The 15,524-nt window shown below is 37.2% G+C and overlaps 1 protein-coding gene across 1 annotated transcript in view; it reads right to left on the bottom strand.

Annotated features, from left to right (window-relative positions):
- Positions 1-5,466: 5,466 nt before the first annotated feature.
- Positions 5,467-15,524, bottom strand: part of KLHL14 (kelch like family member 14) — a 129,382-nt gene continuing 119,324 nt past the window's right edge. Inside the window, exons 8-9 of the mRNA XM_089678353.1 lie at positions 12,029-12,186; positions 5,467-10,889 (exon numbers count right to left, since the gene is read on the bottom strand). Of these exons, the coding sequence (XP_089534479.1) occupies positions 10,749-10,889; positions 12,029-12,186 (299 nt within the window). The 3' untranslated portion in view covers positions 5,467-10,748. The remainder of the gene's footprint in view (positions 10,890-12,028; positions 12,187-15,524) is intronic.

The raw sequence follows: 15,524 nt of genomic DNA, 5'->3' as shown, positions 1-15,524 counted from the left end.
AAACCAGCATAGATCCAAAAGTGGATGTAAATTTTTATAATCATATATAATAGGAGAGAACAAATATAAGATATAGAAAATAGGAGGTAGGGGGTAGTAGAGAGACTAAAGGAAATATGAATAAGACTGGTGAAATATAGCATAAGATTCACTAATAATGCAGAAAAAATAACACCAGAATTCTGAAGGCACAGACAGAAGCGTCACGATAGGTAACCTCTGAGCAGCAGAGAAAACTTGTTCATAAAAAATTGAAAAAATTGATTCAAAGGTATAAAGGAGGAGGAATAAAGCATAATACTGCAGTTAGGGTTGTGTAGCCAAGGTGACCAGTGGCGAACGTATCCTGGTTGAAATGAGCCCTTGAAAACCTGTGTTCTAGATGGGCATGTTCATCCATCCTGAATTTGTACTGCTGTATAATGTGTCCGCGGAGTATCTTGCTTTCAGCCTGGAAAAAGCTCAGGGGATGTAGGAAGTGGTTCTGTATGAATTTCAAAGATAAATTTGTACCTTTTTAAAAGATACATTTAATTTTATTAAAAAAAAACACCAGTCCACCCTCCCTAGCCTTCTAACCTAGTTTATACCTCTTACTCAAGAAATTATTTACCTCTGCCTGACAACAGTGGCCTCTGTGGTGTTTACCCTTCTTTGGCTGAAAATCTTCACTGGTGCTGAGCCCCTATAGACTTGAATAGGCTCATACTCCTAGCATCCCCAGTGTTAAATAGTAGGACCCCATTTAAGTACATTGGTGGCTCACTGTGAAGGTGCAGCCTGTAACGGGGAAGACCTTGGGCCAAAGAAGCACATCTGTAAGAGGTAAGGAAGAACCTGGGTGGGGGATGTCTGGCTTAGATTACGTTAAGGGGCTAGGTAGGGTGGGATGTTGTTTTTTTTTTTTTTTAAAGTACACGTGTCTTTTAATGTTCATATATATATTGTCTGCTTGGATTTCTATACAGGTGTCACATAGTCTTTATTACCTAACCCTACAATATGGTGATCCATCCCAGTGTGTGACAGGAAACAAGCACTTTTATTTTTGGTGTCAGGCTCTTGTAAGTGTGTTGAATGCTTTGTGCAGTGGTGAAGGACTAAGACAGCAATTGCAGAAGTTAGCAGAGTTCACTTTGCAATTCATGTAAGCTTTATTAAGCAAAGTATGGCATATTCATTCAAGCAGGGAGGAGGGGATTAATCCTGCATAAGTAATTCTAAAACAAGTTCTTTCTTTCCCATTTCTGTAAACTATTTGAGTTTCCATTTTCAGGATTACTGAGATTTCCGTCAGTCAGATTTTAATTTTAGTTTCATCTGAAATGGCTTATGCATAAGGGTCCAAAGCCGTGCATGGAAGCGCCTTGTGAAAAATGTAATTGGTGTGGAACAGTGACATACACAGAATACATCTGACAAGGTCCAAGAAATGAGTTTCGGTTCCATAGTTCAGCATATCAGCTAGAGATTAGCAGAATCTTTATTGCAGATACAAACTATACAGCATTAACAGGGAAAAATATAACCTTTACATCAATAAGGGGCATGTGCTATTGTAACACTGTTTTAGGCCATGCAGAATGTTGTGAAATTAACACATCTATTTATTTTATTGCCATTGGGAATCATCTATAACTAAAAGTGTAATAAAACTAAAAGTGATCACAACAGCTAATATGTTTCTGGCTGTCATTCATGAGGACAAAAGACATCTTTTTGGTTGCTATGAACATTATCATCATTGTTTTCATTTACTTAGCTCTACTTAGAAAAAATTTAACTAGCTCAAAATTTTTTGTGATATTGTAAATGCAATAACAAAGTAAAGGATTTTGGCACTTGTGTCCACTTTGACAGCAATTAAAGAGAGTTATATAAAAATAATGAAGTAGAGTTTAAAGCTACTTACCTGTATTTGTTTTTTTTTTGGATGTACCATTTGGAAGAAAAAATGTTCCACGAAGTTTTGGGCCTGTGCCAACAAATTCAGCCAGATTTCATTTCCCTGGCCACTTTTATTACGCTCCTCCTTGTGATAACATACATCCATGTCTGCACAGTTCCATTTTGGATTGAGTTGGGAAAGGTTAGAGCCCTTGTCAGGTTTTATTGGTACGTTAGGTACCTCCACTCTTAAATTCTATCCTGGTGACCACTGGTGACCATAGTCATCATGGTAGAAAGTGAAGGGAGTTTTAAAATGCTACAGTTAAACAGAGGTGAAGGGGAAATCTATCAATATGAACATCTGTTTTAGTGACAGCTTTCAAGGGTTTAATTTCTTCTTCATTTTGTGGAGTTTTTTTTCCATTTCCTTTAATGCAGTTGGCAGGAAGTGATTAAATTCTCTCCAACTGGGACAATAAATGAAAAAACCCAACAGAGGTTCTAACTCTTCTCCACGCTATCCAAAATTAGAAAACATTATGGCAGCAGTTCCACTTTAATAATGTATTTAAAGGTGCTTATTATCCTTTCACAAAGGATTTCCCAGCACAATTGCCAGCCAGTCCGCAAACAACCAAATTGGCCTTGTCTAACCCTTTATGTTAAAAGTGGAGGGTTTTGTTTGCACACAATTGCAAATGTATGCGTCAGCCGCAGCACCCTCTGCATATCTCTGTATATACTGCGGTCCTAACACTAAATTTCCAGAGCCTCAATAGCGTCCCAGGACTAGCACACAATTATTGCCATAGACTCCAATTTTAGGAAAGAAATAGACATACGGTACCTGGGAAGTTCCCTGATATTTTGCCTAGTCTGTGGAGCTATAAAGCACATTGCATTCTACATTTACCTTCTGAAAAGCAGTTTGAGTAAGGTTCACAGCATTTGCTTTATGTGTGGGCAGAGCTAAATGTCAATGTCAGTAAATTAACAGTTTTAATTTTTTGACTGTGTAAGCTGATTAAATGTTTTAAAAGACATAATCTAAATAGGCATTCAATAGTATGGGTGAATAATAATAATGATGTTTAATCCAACAGTTATAGAATTTGACTTTCTATTTAAGAAACATGACACGTGAATGCCTAGTTACTGAGATTTACTAAAGGAGTAGAGAATGTTCACTTATTTTAGTGAATACAGTAGAACTGTGTGCATTTCAATCATACAGTCAAAACATTAACTTTTTTCCCATTGGGGGTCAATGGATGTCTTCAAAGTTTAAACATTTACATTGTCCTCTCACAGGCAAGAAGATTGGCAGATGTCTCAAATGGTCATTTAGTTCAGACTTACCCAGCTGTTTTAAAGATCTAATTGTCTAATTTTAAACTCCAGTCTGGTTGAGCAGCTGGATCACTTTATTAATGGCCATATTTTTCATGGCTAAATAAAGACAAGGAACAATATCCTTTGATACTTATCATTAATGTTATAACAGATGAACTCTTGACTGAAATGTACACAGCTGATCAACTGAGGTAAAAATAATTTTTATTCAGTGAGTCTTAACCATTATCTCTAGATTTAGACGTACTAATCAGATGACTCTACCACCTTTTTAATGGACATAGCAAAAAAAAACTCATAAGATACTTTGTTCTTTAAACATATATATTTTGTCTTTGAAGGTAAAGTATAGTATTTTCAATGTTATACAGTATTTAAATGGCATGTAGAATAGCTTGACGTAAATAGTCTCATGAAAATATGGTAATGTTTTAAAAGATGTTGCTTCTGTGTTAGCTATGGCTAAGTGGTTAGCACTTCCACCTTGAAGCACAAGAATTGGTGGTTCAAATCCCAACTACAATGTTACCTGTCTGGAGTTTGCATGTTCTCCAGAGACATGCTGGTATGGTAACAGGCTTCTCTCTAAATTGGCCCTAGTATGTGTATAAATGTGAGTTAGGGACCTTAGATTGTAAGCTCATGAAGGGCAGGGACTGATGTAAATGTGCAATATATATGTATATCGACGGCTCTATATAAGTACCTGTAATAATAATGCATTTGGAGCAGCCATGTTTGCTCATTATATAAGCATACTTAGTTGCTTGTTTGCAGTGCTACACAGTTATTGATCTTTCCTCACGATGATAGTATATGGGGATCAATTACTAAAGGCATATAGACTGTTCACTTCAAAGGAAGCGGCACTTTGCAACGGGATTAGCCCTAGAGCTTAGAAAAAGAGATGGAGCTCTGCTGACCTCCATCATCCAATTTCGTGCAAACAAAAATGCCTTTTTATTCCTTGCACATGGGTATTCTTTTCAAACAGAAACTTCACTACATTCACTAAGCTTTGGGGAAAATACCCCTGCAGAGTGCAACTTTCCATGCAAAGTGAACAGCCAATTTGTCTTAGTAAGCCAACCCCTATGAGTCAGCCAATTCACTCAAAACATAACGTCTGATATCTCATCTCAATACTCATTGTGGCAGACAGAATAATAGCACTACGCCACTTATAACTTTCTCTAGCAGCTCATGTACATAGTTTTTTATCTTATCTCTATAGTATAATACTGATAAAAATATTGACACATAAAAATGTGAAAGTCATGTGAAAGGTTTCTTTAAGAGCTGATTCTGACCTATGTGCTAATATAGTAAAATGTTCATTAGAATGTGCATTACTGCAAAGTCCATCAATACATGCCCACTAGTTCAGCGTGGTGTAATTCGTTTGTCATGTAATGGCACCACTGAAAAAATGCATCTGTGTTGCAGCATACCACAACACATGGTAGCACATTACCATGCCTAGTGGTGTACTGCAAAATAAAAAAATATTGCAGGTCCAATTTTAAGTGCATTGGCAACATTCAACTAAATGGTCTGCCTTAATGCAACATAGGTTAATGCAACATAGGTTAATGCAACATAGGTTAATGCAACATAGGTTAATGCATGTTAGGCAACAGACCAGAGAGTCTGAATGTTCCCAGATAGTATGAAGGTAAACACTACAATAATGACATAAAATACATGCTCACCTAAAATACACTATTCTTTCAGTTTAATAGCTAGCTTTTTATCTTACAAATGAACAAAAACTCCCATAATCAGTCCTATTAATGTTGGTAAAACGTGATCTGCTTAATGTGCTAAAACCTAAGCATTTGTGGTAAAAAAGTGAATTATCAAGTACATACTAAATAAAATCAATGTTTTTTTACATACTGAACATGACTGTTTATATCACATTTAGTTTCAGCATTGGCCTTAGCGCTAAACATTCATTCTACCAAATCATCTCTATTGTCTGTTGCCTTATTAGGGGGAATAGCTTGTTCCTCTGGTTTTCATATGTTGTCTAGAGCTACTATAAACAAAGACTTCAGAAGATATGACCTTTATCCAGCCTACTACATTCCGCTCTTTAATGACCATCCTGCTGAATGTTCATTGAAGGATTTCTTTTCAGCCAAGTCAAATTTAACCAAAAGACCACGACAACAACAAAAGAACAGATTTTGACATGACAAGAATGGAACACCAAAAGAGTAATTCTTACATAAAGTTTTATTTAAAGTTTTCTTCCTACAAGCAAGCTCAATTTATACATTCTGATACTGTACAAAATTTACATCCTTTTTATGATTTGTTCAATAACACCGCTTTCCTTGGTCATGCCTTCTTGAAAGATAGAAAGCTTTAAATTACCATGGTTAAAAAGGAACCTTTCAAAGGACAACAAATAGCCTTTTAAAGTTAGAATTCAGAAGATTGCACATTTCATTAGACAAGTCAGGTGACAGCTGCCGTAAATTGTTCCGAAACAAGTCTTCCAACAATTTTAATACTAAGCAGGGATGCCTCACTTTGTGCCGGAGTAAATTGCTTTTACCGTTTTCTTCCAACGGAAAAAAAAAATAATCTATCTCACCCAATGTCTTATTTTACAAGGAAATTGGAGTCCTTGGGATACAAAATGTAATTTTCCCTTTCACCACTTATACAAAAACAACATACATAGCACTTTACATTAATCATAATAGGGGTATTTAAATCTCACCAAATAACCTAATGTTTTCATTTATTTAAGGGGCTGGTTCTGCTGTGCAACAAGGTGGACAAGAGTAATTACCTTTAAATGCTAACGTATGCCCCAGACCAGCTTATAACATCAGTAAATTACAATTCACTCTTTCATTTAATGTACTTTTTACACTTAATTATAAAACAGTGCAAGGACATATTACAAATTATTCTTTACAATGTAAGATAAATTCCATGTGGGCTGCATAAACAGTGTACTTGCTATATAAATGAAAATGAATGCCTCAAATATTAATTTAATATAAGCAAATTAGCTTTGAAATGCTGTTAGTTGTGTCAAAAAAATATTGAAATGAGTACTCATATGACATGATCACTGTAGAAGGTGCCGTAAATGTGCTATTAGTCTGCATTACAGCTAAAATAGGCAGTAAAAGAAAATTACAATAGGCAAGCATATTTTGCAGCTGTTCACATAAGGTGGACTTTCCACATGCAGTCTAAATTATCCACTGGTCTTTCCATACATTTAGCTGTACATTTTCAGCAGTATATATTATATATAAATTTTAGCATATGCTTATGAATATTTTAAGTTGTTATGCATGCCCATCTGTAGGATGTTTTTGATGAGCACGGTGCAAAGTATCTGAAAAGGATATGTTCTGTTCTGGCCACTGCCTGTTGGGTTCAATAAGCCCTCTAAGAAGCAGGTGGAAATTCCTCATACAGAATTTGCCTATGGTTGAAGTTGAGAAAGTGATGCAAGGTAGTAGCTGGTTGGCCCTTTTACAGACAGGTAAGTGTTTGGGTGATGGGCAAGAGGAGTAATCCTAAATTCAAAAAATAATAAAGTAACTTTTAGGTCACATTAAAAAATAGTTTGCATTGGAAATCTCTCTATTTTGATCTGGAATTCCATGCAAAATGATACTCTGTGATATGTATATGTGTACTGTTTTACATGCCAAAGGATCAACAATTCTGTACAGCCAGTATTGTAATGTACATCCCACTGACATGCCACATAGCTTGTCATTTGACAAACTTATTTACTTGGTGAGCAAAGCAACTTGATATATATTCCCATATTGTACGCATTGCACACTGGAAAATCAATGAGCACCATCACATCTGCTCGTTTAGCATGGAGCTGATCTGGGAAGTAGTAGAACTGACCTAGTAATTAGTAAAGCTAAACTAGAAATTAGAGCAGAAGCAGAGTGATCTTTTTTTTGTTGTCTCTTGGCAGGGCGCTTCTAGAACATTTCCTGTTTTTTCTGGAAACACCCTTTGGAACTGTCTCACTTTTTTAATAACTGTATTTTTTTGTGAAGTACACCTACAAGCAATTGTAAGCCTATCACAGTTGCTAGAAGCAGTCAGTTCTGTTTGGCAGTCTCTTTACTAATTAAAAAAATAATTTGATAATTTTTTTTAAATTAATCAACTATCTAACCATTCTTTCTTTTTTCATTTTAAACTGTGGAGGGTGATTTTACATTTTTGCATGCCATATTTATGAGGAAGGTACAACAAAGTTAGAAACCTCTTTATGACAACAGAAAGGTCCTTTAACAACTATCAGTAGTATGTGTTAAAGTCACTGGGGAAAAGTGTGTATAAAAATGGCTGCCATGTAGTCATGATGGCGCCAGAAAGTGTTTTGATTAGTGAATCAAGGTAAAGTATTCATGCCTACATCAAGGATAAATATTTTGTTACTGCAAAAGTAACCTAAATCCATAATAACAGAACATGTTTGATGTCCATTTAAACACATTTTTATACATAAGTGACTGGTTCATCTTGTAGTGAACCCATGTCCTTAAAATAATTCATGATCAGATCGTCTCAGCACACAAAGGAGTAAGATGAACATAGAGGTTGATTCACTAGAATGCACTGCTGACATTCAGATTACATCCTGATGGTGAACCTATTAATACTTCATGGTTGTCTGCCTATTAAATTATATTTTTCCTTCAACCTGTAAAATTTGTGTGCATGTAGAGCCCTGTAGGTAAAACTGATTATATTCTGTAATTGTAAAAAGAAGGACCCTTTGCACTTTTATGCACATAATAAAATACAGTACATCAAGAACAGATGCTGGTAGATGATTGTCTTAGAGGAAAGTCAAAGGGAATTCAATAAGTAAGAAAGTGAACAAAGAATTATGAAAAATAAAATGATGAGGATTGATTTGATGAACAGTGTGAACATCAATTGCCATGTGAACTTTTTAAAAGAAAAATGAAAAGTATACCCCTGGAAAAAAAAAATCCACAAACACATTCCCCACTTGCTTAGCCATTGCTCAATAAGCAACCTAATATTGGTTACATCAAATCTCTCTAAAATAGTTAACTATGCAGGGGCCTGCTATGCTACATATAGCCTGGTACGCACAGGAACTCTCCATTTTCATCTTGACACATGTGCTGGGCTGATTGCCATCATGCTCTATGGCTGTACCATGTCTTCTGTGTGCAAAGTCCAGCATAGCAATAGAAAAGGCTGTGCTGGTTACAGACAGGTCACATGTCTATGCAAGTTTGTTATAGTTATTAGTGCAGTGGCCAAAAGAAGGGGGTGATTGCAGGCTTTTTCATGAAGATTAATTTATAAAATGTACACACTTACATTAATCAGAATGTGCAGTCTTTCCAGTGTTATTAGATATACTGTAAATATAAAAAATATCATTTCAGACTTCTAGGTATCATTTCGGGCTGTGCGTCCCCTATTGCAGTGCTACACAAAGGTTATGCTTTACTGCTCCTTCTCACAAAGCAAGTCTATGAGCCAGTTGACTCACTGAAAACAATGTGCTTCCTTGGTGGCTGATATTTTATCTCAACTGATGTGGAGACAATAACAAAAATATGGAAGATTACGCTTGTAAATATATCAAAGCCATATCACAATGTGCTAAAATACTGTATGTGCTAACCAAAAATGCATTTTCTTTTATACTCTTCAGTCAAATGTCAGTAGAAACAAAAACATTTCAGGGTGGTATAGCCAGAACCATCCATGTTCCCATGTTCCATGCTTTCATTTAAAATCATACAAAAACATGCTGCTATACTACTACTGAAGAGAAAGCAAGGACGACCAAGGACAACTACTGCAGACAGCGACCAGGCCACTACATTGCAGCACCCTGAAGCAAATTGTAAATTGTGAATGAAGATGTTCAACTCTGGAGTCAGAACTGTCTACTAATCATCCAAAACTGTCAGAAAAAGCTGCAATGTGAATGTTCACCTACAATACTGTACAGAGAGGAGTTTAATGAATTGGTTGTAATATCTTAATTTGGGACTGTATTGATGGGATTTTCTTTGCCTCAAACAGGTTTTGCATGCCCAAATAAGTCTATAAGAATGCAAAAACTACTTGAAGCAAGTCAAATGAAGCTTAGATGGAGGTCAAGTGCAATGTCCAAAGCCTCTTGACACAGGCCCTTACTTTCACTACTCCTGTTTCTGTTGAAGCAATGTAAAAAAAAGAAAAGAAAAATCCAGCAAAGAAGTGAAGACTTCATCACAATAACTGTGACAGTAGCTTCAACCTGACATTTCCAGCAAAAGCTTGCTTACTATACTCTAAACTTGCAGGACTCAGGAACAGGAAGCAGCAATAATTACAAAAGAAGACAATGAACCCAGCTGTCTGTATGTTATGTTATAAAGTCCCACTTTAAGGGCTCTATTTATAAAGCAAAAAATGGGACTTTCATCAAACATTCTCTGGTGGAAAATCAATCACTGCCATTTAAAACAAAGGAACCCAGACGAAGAACGGGACTATGAGGTTTCTTCACCAGAGAATGTTTGGTGAAAGTCACATTATTCACTTTATAAATGGACCCTAAGTGTTGGGTGGTCATTTATGCATAATTCATTTTATTTCGTAGCTCTAAATTATAAGAGATTGTGACATTTTGATAGCCACATGAAAAAAAAACAGATATAAAATCAGTACTGGCATATGTACTATTTTCTGCCTACTACCAGCTCTCTCAATATTTATGGACAATGGATTTTATATAAAAAGTACAAAAATTAAGTGTAAGAGCCCACAGCAGCCAATCAGATTCCAGCTGTCAGGTTTCAATGCAGAATAAAAAAGTAGAAAGTAGGAACCTCTTATAATACCCCAAATCTCTCTGTCTGGTTGCTTGTGGCAACATGGGAAGCTACCTTTGGACTAGCTTTTTGCATAAAGCTATGTATTTGCCTTCTCACATTAAACAAAAAAACTATAATAATAATAACTTTCCCGTGGAAGATAAATTTCCTGAATGCTCTATAATTTTCCAGAGCCTATACTGAGACATTTACTCTGTTTCATTACAAGACTATATTTCAACAAGGGGCTAAACATGCTTTTTATGTTTTGAAAAGTAATTCTAAAAGCAAAAAAAATGACAACCACAATCAGTTTTCAGCTTTCAATCTGCTGTAGGAAGGGAAATCTGTAGAAGGATTCTTTACTATAGGTCATACCTCCAGTTATCCTTTGCAATAGGTTTTCAACATCTGTGGCAGGTGTCCTTGTGAGATTTTTAAATGTTTGTCTATTTCAAAGTCCCCTGCTTTAAAATTACTACTTATTTGAGTAATTCCACCAACTTGGTGAAAGTTCCAGTATTAATAAATCTCTCAGACTTTGTCAAGCCTTCTTTTCCTTTTACAACCTTTTTAAGGAAGAAATGTTCCAAATAAAAGTAGTCCATTAGTCTCTGTGATGTTGCAGTGTCCATCTCTGTACAGTCTTTATTTGTTGTAGGGGACACACGCTGGTAATATGACAGTAGCACAAGCCGGGCCAGCAAGGGGCTCAGCAACATCTCCCTCCAGTTCTGTCCAGCTGGCTTTATCAGCACTGTAGCAAATAGTGGATGACTTGTAAGCTCCCTGGAAACACAAAAAACACACTGTTAAAGCCTGTTTATTTACAGAATACCATCAAAAGGGCGTAATAAAACCAAAACATTCAGTAACTTTACTATACTATAACAATTAACAGAAGACTTGTCAATAATATGGTTGGCAGTTTAGAAAGGTTTTATCCAATTAGGGACCCATGGTGTTTCATTCAGTTCCAACGTTCAGCTCTTAGACTATAGTGTTGAGAACTAATATGATGCAATTATATCTACAACTTATGCACTTTGCTACACAAAGTGTGGATTTTTCTGTTTGCTCACATTAATGCTTAGAGTGATATCAAAATTGCAAATAAAGTAATCAAACTTTACTGGCACAAATGAGAGTACACCTCATCTACTACAACGTACATGTGGAAGGTTTACCAATCATTATCTACCATAAAGAGAATATTATCTTATTTAGATGACTCCTTATCAGTCAATATGTTTCTCTGTTGCTTCCTCAGGACATCTAGAGGAAGACTGCAGTGATGACTATAGCTGGTGGATATATGGCTATGTGTACAGAAGATCCCCTGGGTGGGCACTGAGATGTCAAGGCATGGCAGGGACACAAACAGCATACAAGCCCACACTATCAAATTCCTAAGGCCTCAACCTAAGAGAACCAGGACATTAATTGAACCAAGTAGCTACCTTCACTATATTTTCAAGCAGTATGCACCCCATAAAAAAGGATCTACTAGGAAATCCCCATATAGCCCATAAATGAGACCCTCTAAATAAGATGTTTAATAGATGGCACAATGTACTCTTGAATCTGTGACTAAAATTCCCTAAGTGGATTACCCAGTGACAATATAAGTGGGCGCTAATACATAGGTCCTCCAAACTCTAGCCCTATTCCATACAAGTGATCTAAATTGCCATTACACAGTTCCACAATCACAGCAAGCCCATCCACCTAGGATACCAAATAGTGAGGTCTACAACCATCTACATCACCCATTAAAACAGCATTCACATACCTGAGGTCCCAGCTGAGGGACTTGATTCATTTCTGAATGTCATTTCTGAGTCATGCAAGCCTATCATGTTAGCCTATCTCTAGGTCTAATCACATACCAATCCAGAATATATTGCTGTTCATAATATAACACTTACCATACTCCAACTGTAGCCTCCAACAAGGTAAACTCGATCATCCAGTACTGCACACCCTGGGCCACTGCGCCCTTCAAGAATAGGTGTCTGTAGAATGTTCCACTGGTCTGCTTTTGGGTCATAACACTCCACAAGCATAACGTCCAGGTGGGAGAATCCTAAACATTATCAGACATTAATTTACACATTTTTATGGGAATGTTACTGATCACTAATGAACATTGGCAAAAATATCTAATCCACACTGCTAATATTTTTTGAGAGAGCAATGGCAAGGAAAATATAGTTTCACAAAATCACTTGCAAAAACTAAGTTTGAAAAGTTGATTCTTTTTCATTTTAATGTATGTACAGATAAGACCATGTAAGCTACACTGCTGTGCAATAAATTTATTTTAAAGCAATGGAAGGTGAAAGGGTTTTAGGAAAGTTATGGAGTTCATTCCATGCAAATGGAAATTATTATTATTATTATATAGGATTTATATAGCGCCAACAGTTTGCACAGCGCTTTACAATATAAGGGAGACAGTACAATTACTATAAATTTCAGTACAGAAGGAATGTGAGGGCCCTGCTCGTGGAGCTTACAATCTAAAGGAAGGGGGAGGTGATACAAAAGGTAATAGCTGCGGGGGATGATCTGGCGGAGGTGATTCAAGTACTGTTCTTAGGTGGAGGTGGGGTAGGCTTCCCTGAAGAAGTGAGTTTTCAAAGATAGCCTAAAGGAAGACAGGGTGGGGTCTGACCGAACCTGCTGTGGTAGGGAGTTCCAGAGGATTGGAGAGGCTCTGGAGAAGTCCTGGAGGCAAGCGTGGGAGGAGGTGATGAGGGAGCTAGAGAGGAGGATATCATGGGAGGAGCGGAGTGGGCGATTTGGGAGGTATCTGTGGATGAGGTTGGTGATGTAGCTAGGGGCAGTGTTGTGGATGGCTTTGTAGGCTGTGGTTAGTATTTTGAATTTTATACATTGGGTTAGTGGAAGCCAGTGGAGGGATTGGCAGAGAGGGGCAGCAGTCGTTGATCGGTTGGAAAGGTGTATGAGTCTAGCAGCAGCATTCATAATAGACTGAAGGGGGGATAGCCTGTGTAATGGTAGACCAGTGAGGAGGGAGTTGCAGTAATCGAGGCGGGATATAACCAAGGCGTGGATAAGTTTTTTTGTGGTGTCATTGGTAAGGAAGGGGTGGATTTTAGAAATGTTCCGGAAGTTGAGGCAGCAGGATTTAGCAAGTGAGTGGATGTGGGGCCCAAAGGAGAGGTCAGAGTCTAGGATTATGCCTAGCCCCCTGGCATGAGGGGAAGGACCAATGGTTGTGCTGTTGATCTTAATGGTAAAGTTGTGAGTGGGGGAAATGACTGGATTTGTAAAAAGCAACCCATAAGTTACTGTATAGTCCATTTCTGGACTGATTCTCTAAAAATTTGCTGCCATAAGCAATATAACCACTTTCTTCTTCTGAATGTACCCTGAATGATTTCCTAAATCTTGGTGATTAAATATGTATGGTGCACAATTCATATCTTCTTTTCCATTAATAAATTCATGTCCTGTGTAAAATCTTAATAAATATTATAGAATATTTAGTAAAAGTGGGTATTGTTTTTCAGATCTTGCTGAAAACCAACTGAGCAACTCCTAATTCTCTGAATACATTGACGCTAGGTAAAAAAGGGTTGGGATGGCCAATAAAAACCTTAATGCATATTGCCTGTGTAGAAGAGTGTACCTGCAGCAAGAAGCCTGTGACCATACACTTCTACGGCTAAATCTGACAGATAAGAGACTTCAACAGCCATGTTGAACCTCTATATGTGATAAGCAGTAGAAACAGATGGGCAATGACAGATGCTAGGCCCTATCACATCATCAATCTGCATAACTCTCTTAATGGATATTTAATTTCAGAATGTTATAACTGTTCATTGTATAATCAGAAAGACAAGAGAAGATGTTATGAAGTAGCTTTCTTTCTGGTCCTTGCTTCCATAGGCGTAGTTAGTCTCACCACCGTGTAGACTGGTTTACGCCATGACAATTATGATACTCTCATGCTGCATGTAAATTCATACTAACTGAAGTAACCTCTCTTTTTTGTTAGTTTTTCTATTCCAAATGCCTGTCTTGATAATGTATTTTGTCAAATGAAATATAAACTGGTAAAACCAGCTGCTATGCAAACTATTTTGTATTTAAATACTGTTAAAAATGTAATCTCAATATGTAGCTGCTTTACTAAAGCCACTGATTTTTTAAATGTCACCAATTCAAATGTCCTCTCTTGGAAATCATTGTATACTTTTACCCTATATCTCTGCTCATCTGCCCGAAACTCCATATAGAGCTTGAGGTAAAATGACGGGCATTCCTTGCTATTTGACAATTAATGTGACAGTATGTGCACTCATAAAGGGAAGCTAGGGATGTAGGTTTTCTTATAATAACATTGGGATTGATGTGAAGAGTTGACCCTCTTGGCAATTTAAAAAAAAAAGTACTCACAAGGCCTACACGTGTATCTACAGAATGGAAGCAAGACATTCTCTGCTACAGAGTTCCTAAATTTACCATTACATGCACTGATGCAATCATTGTGTGATCAGACATCTCATCCAGCTTCCCTTTGATTTTTGAATATAACAAATGAACACGTTCTACAATGGCTGAAATTGGTTGCTAGTTTGGTTATGTCAAGCAATTAAAGAATCTTTCCTTTAACTACCTCATACAAGGTAACAATCTCAAACATTGTCATTCTTAATACAAACATTTGAGATTAAAAACTTGTATTTGTGTAGTTCCCTCATCGGGTTTGGTTGCTAGGTAAATTTCGTTTTTGGCTCCATTGTAGTGAATGCAGCAGTGATTGATTATATTGGTCTGTTCAGGGTTTCCTGAGCTGCCAGTTTGATTACTCCCACCTGTTTCTGAAAGAGGCTTCAAGAGCATAGGGCTGGAAGATTCAGATGATCAGCTGAATATTTATCTTGCTCCAGCCAACTTCTGGAAGGAGGCATGCAGATGTTGGCTGGGAAGATGACAACTGTGTAGTAGGCCTAAGCAGATTGTTCATTCCCTCGATGGAGAGTTTCATTCTCCTCTGGGGCTGTTGCCCCTGAGAGATAGCCATAGAGATAAGAAGCTGCAGTCTATGCTGCAGCAGCTTCTGGGCTGTGGGCCTGGAGATTATTACTGGAGAGTACTGCACTGAAGTCCTCGGTTGCTTGTTATCTCTCTCACTAAGGATCTACCTGTGGATGCTGAGTGGCAGACAGCTCCTGGGATACTGTGTTTAAATAGCTTGCTGGAGACTGTTAGTTGTGAAGGTGCCAGAAGGGAACTAGATGTCAGAGGTTGCTATATGGAATGCTGTTGCGGGGTCCTAGATATACTGGCCATTACCTGCTACCTCCAGAAATCTGTATTTAAAGATTAGAGAAAAGCCTGACCTCCTATCATTGCTACTGATCATTTTGGAGTATCCTGTGACCCTAA

The sequence above is a fragment of the Staurois parvus genome, unplaced genomic scaffold, assembly GCF_062004578.1.
Source record: "Staurois parvus isolate SC_StPar_1 unplaced genomic scaffold, SC_StPar_1.0 ptg000203l, whole genome shotgun sequence".
Classification (NCBI taxonomy): Eukaryota; Metazoa; Chordata; class Amphibia; order Anura; family Ranidae; genus Staurois; species Staurois parvus.
Note: the sequence above shows the minus strand (reverse complement) of the source record. Positions and strands in the feature narration are given on the sequence as shown.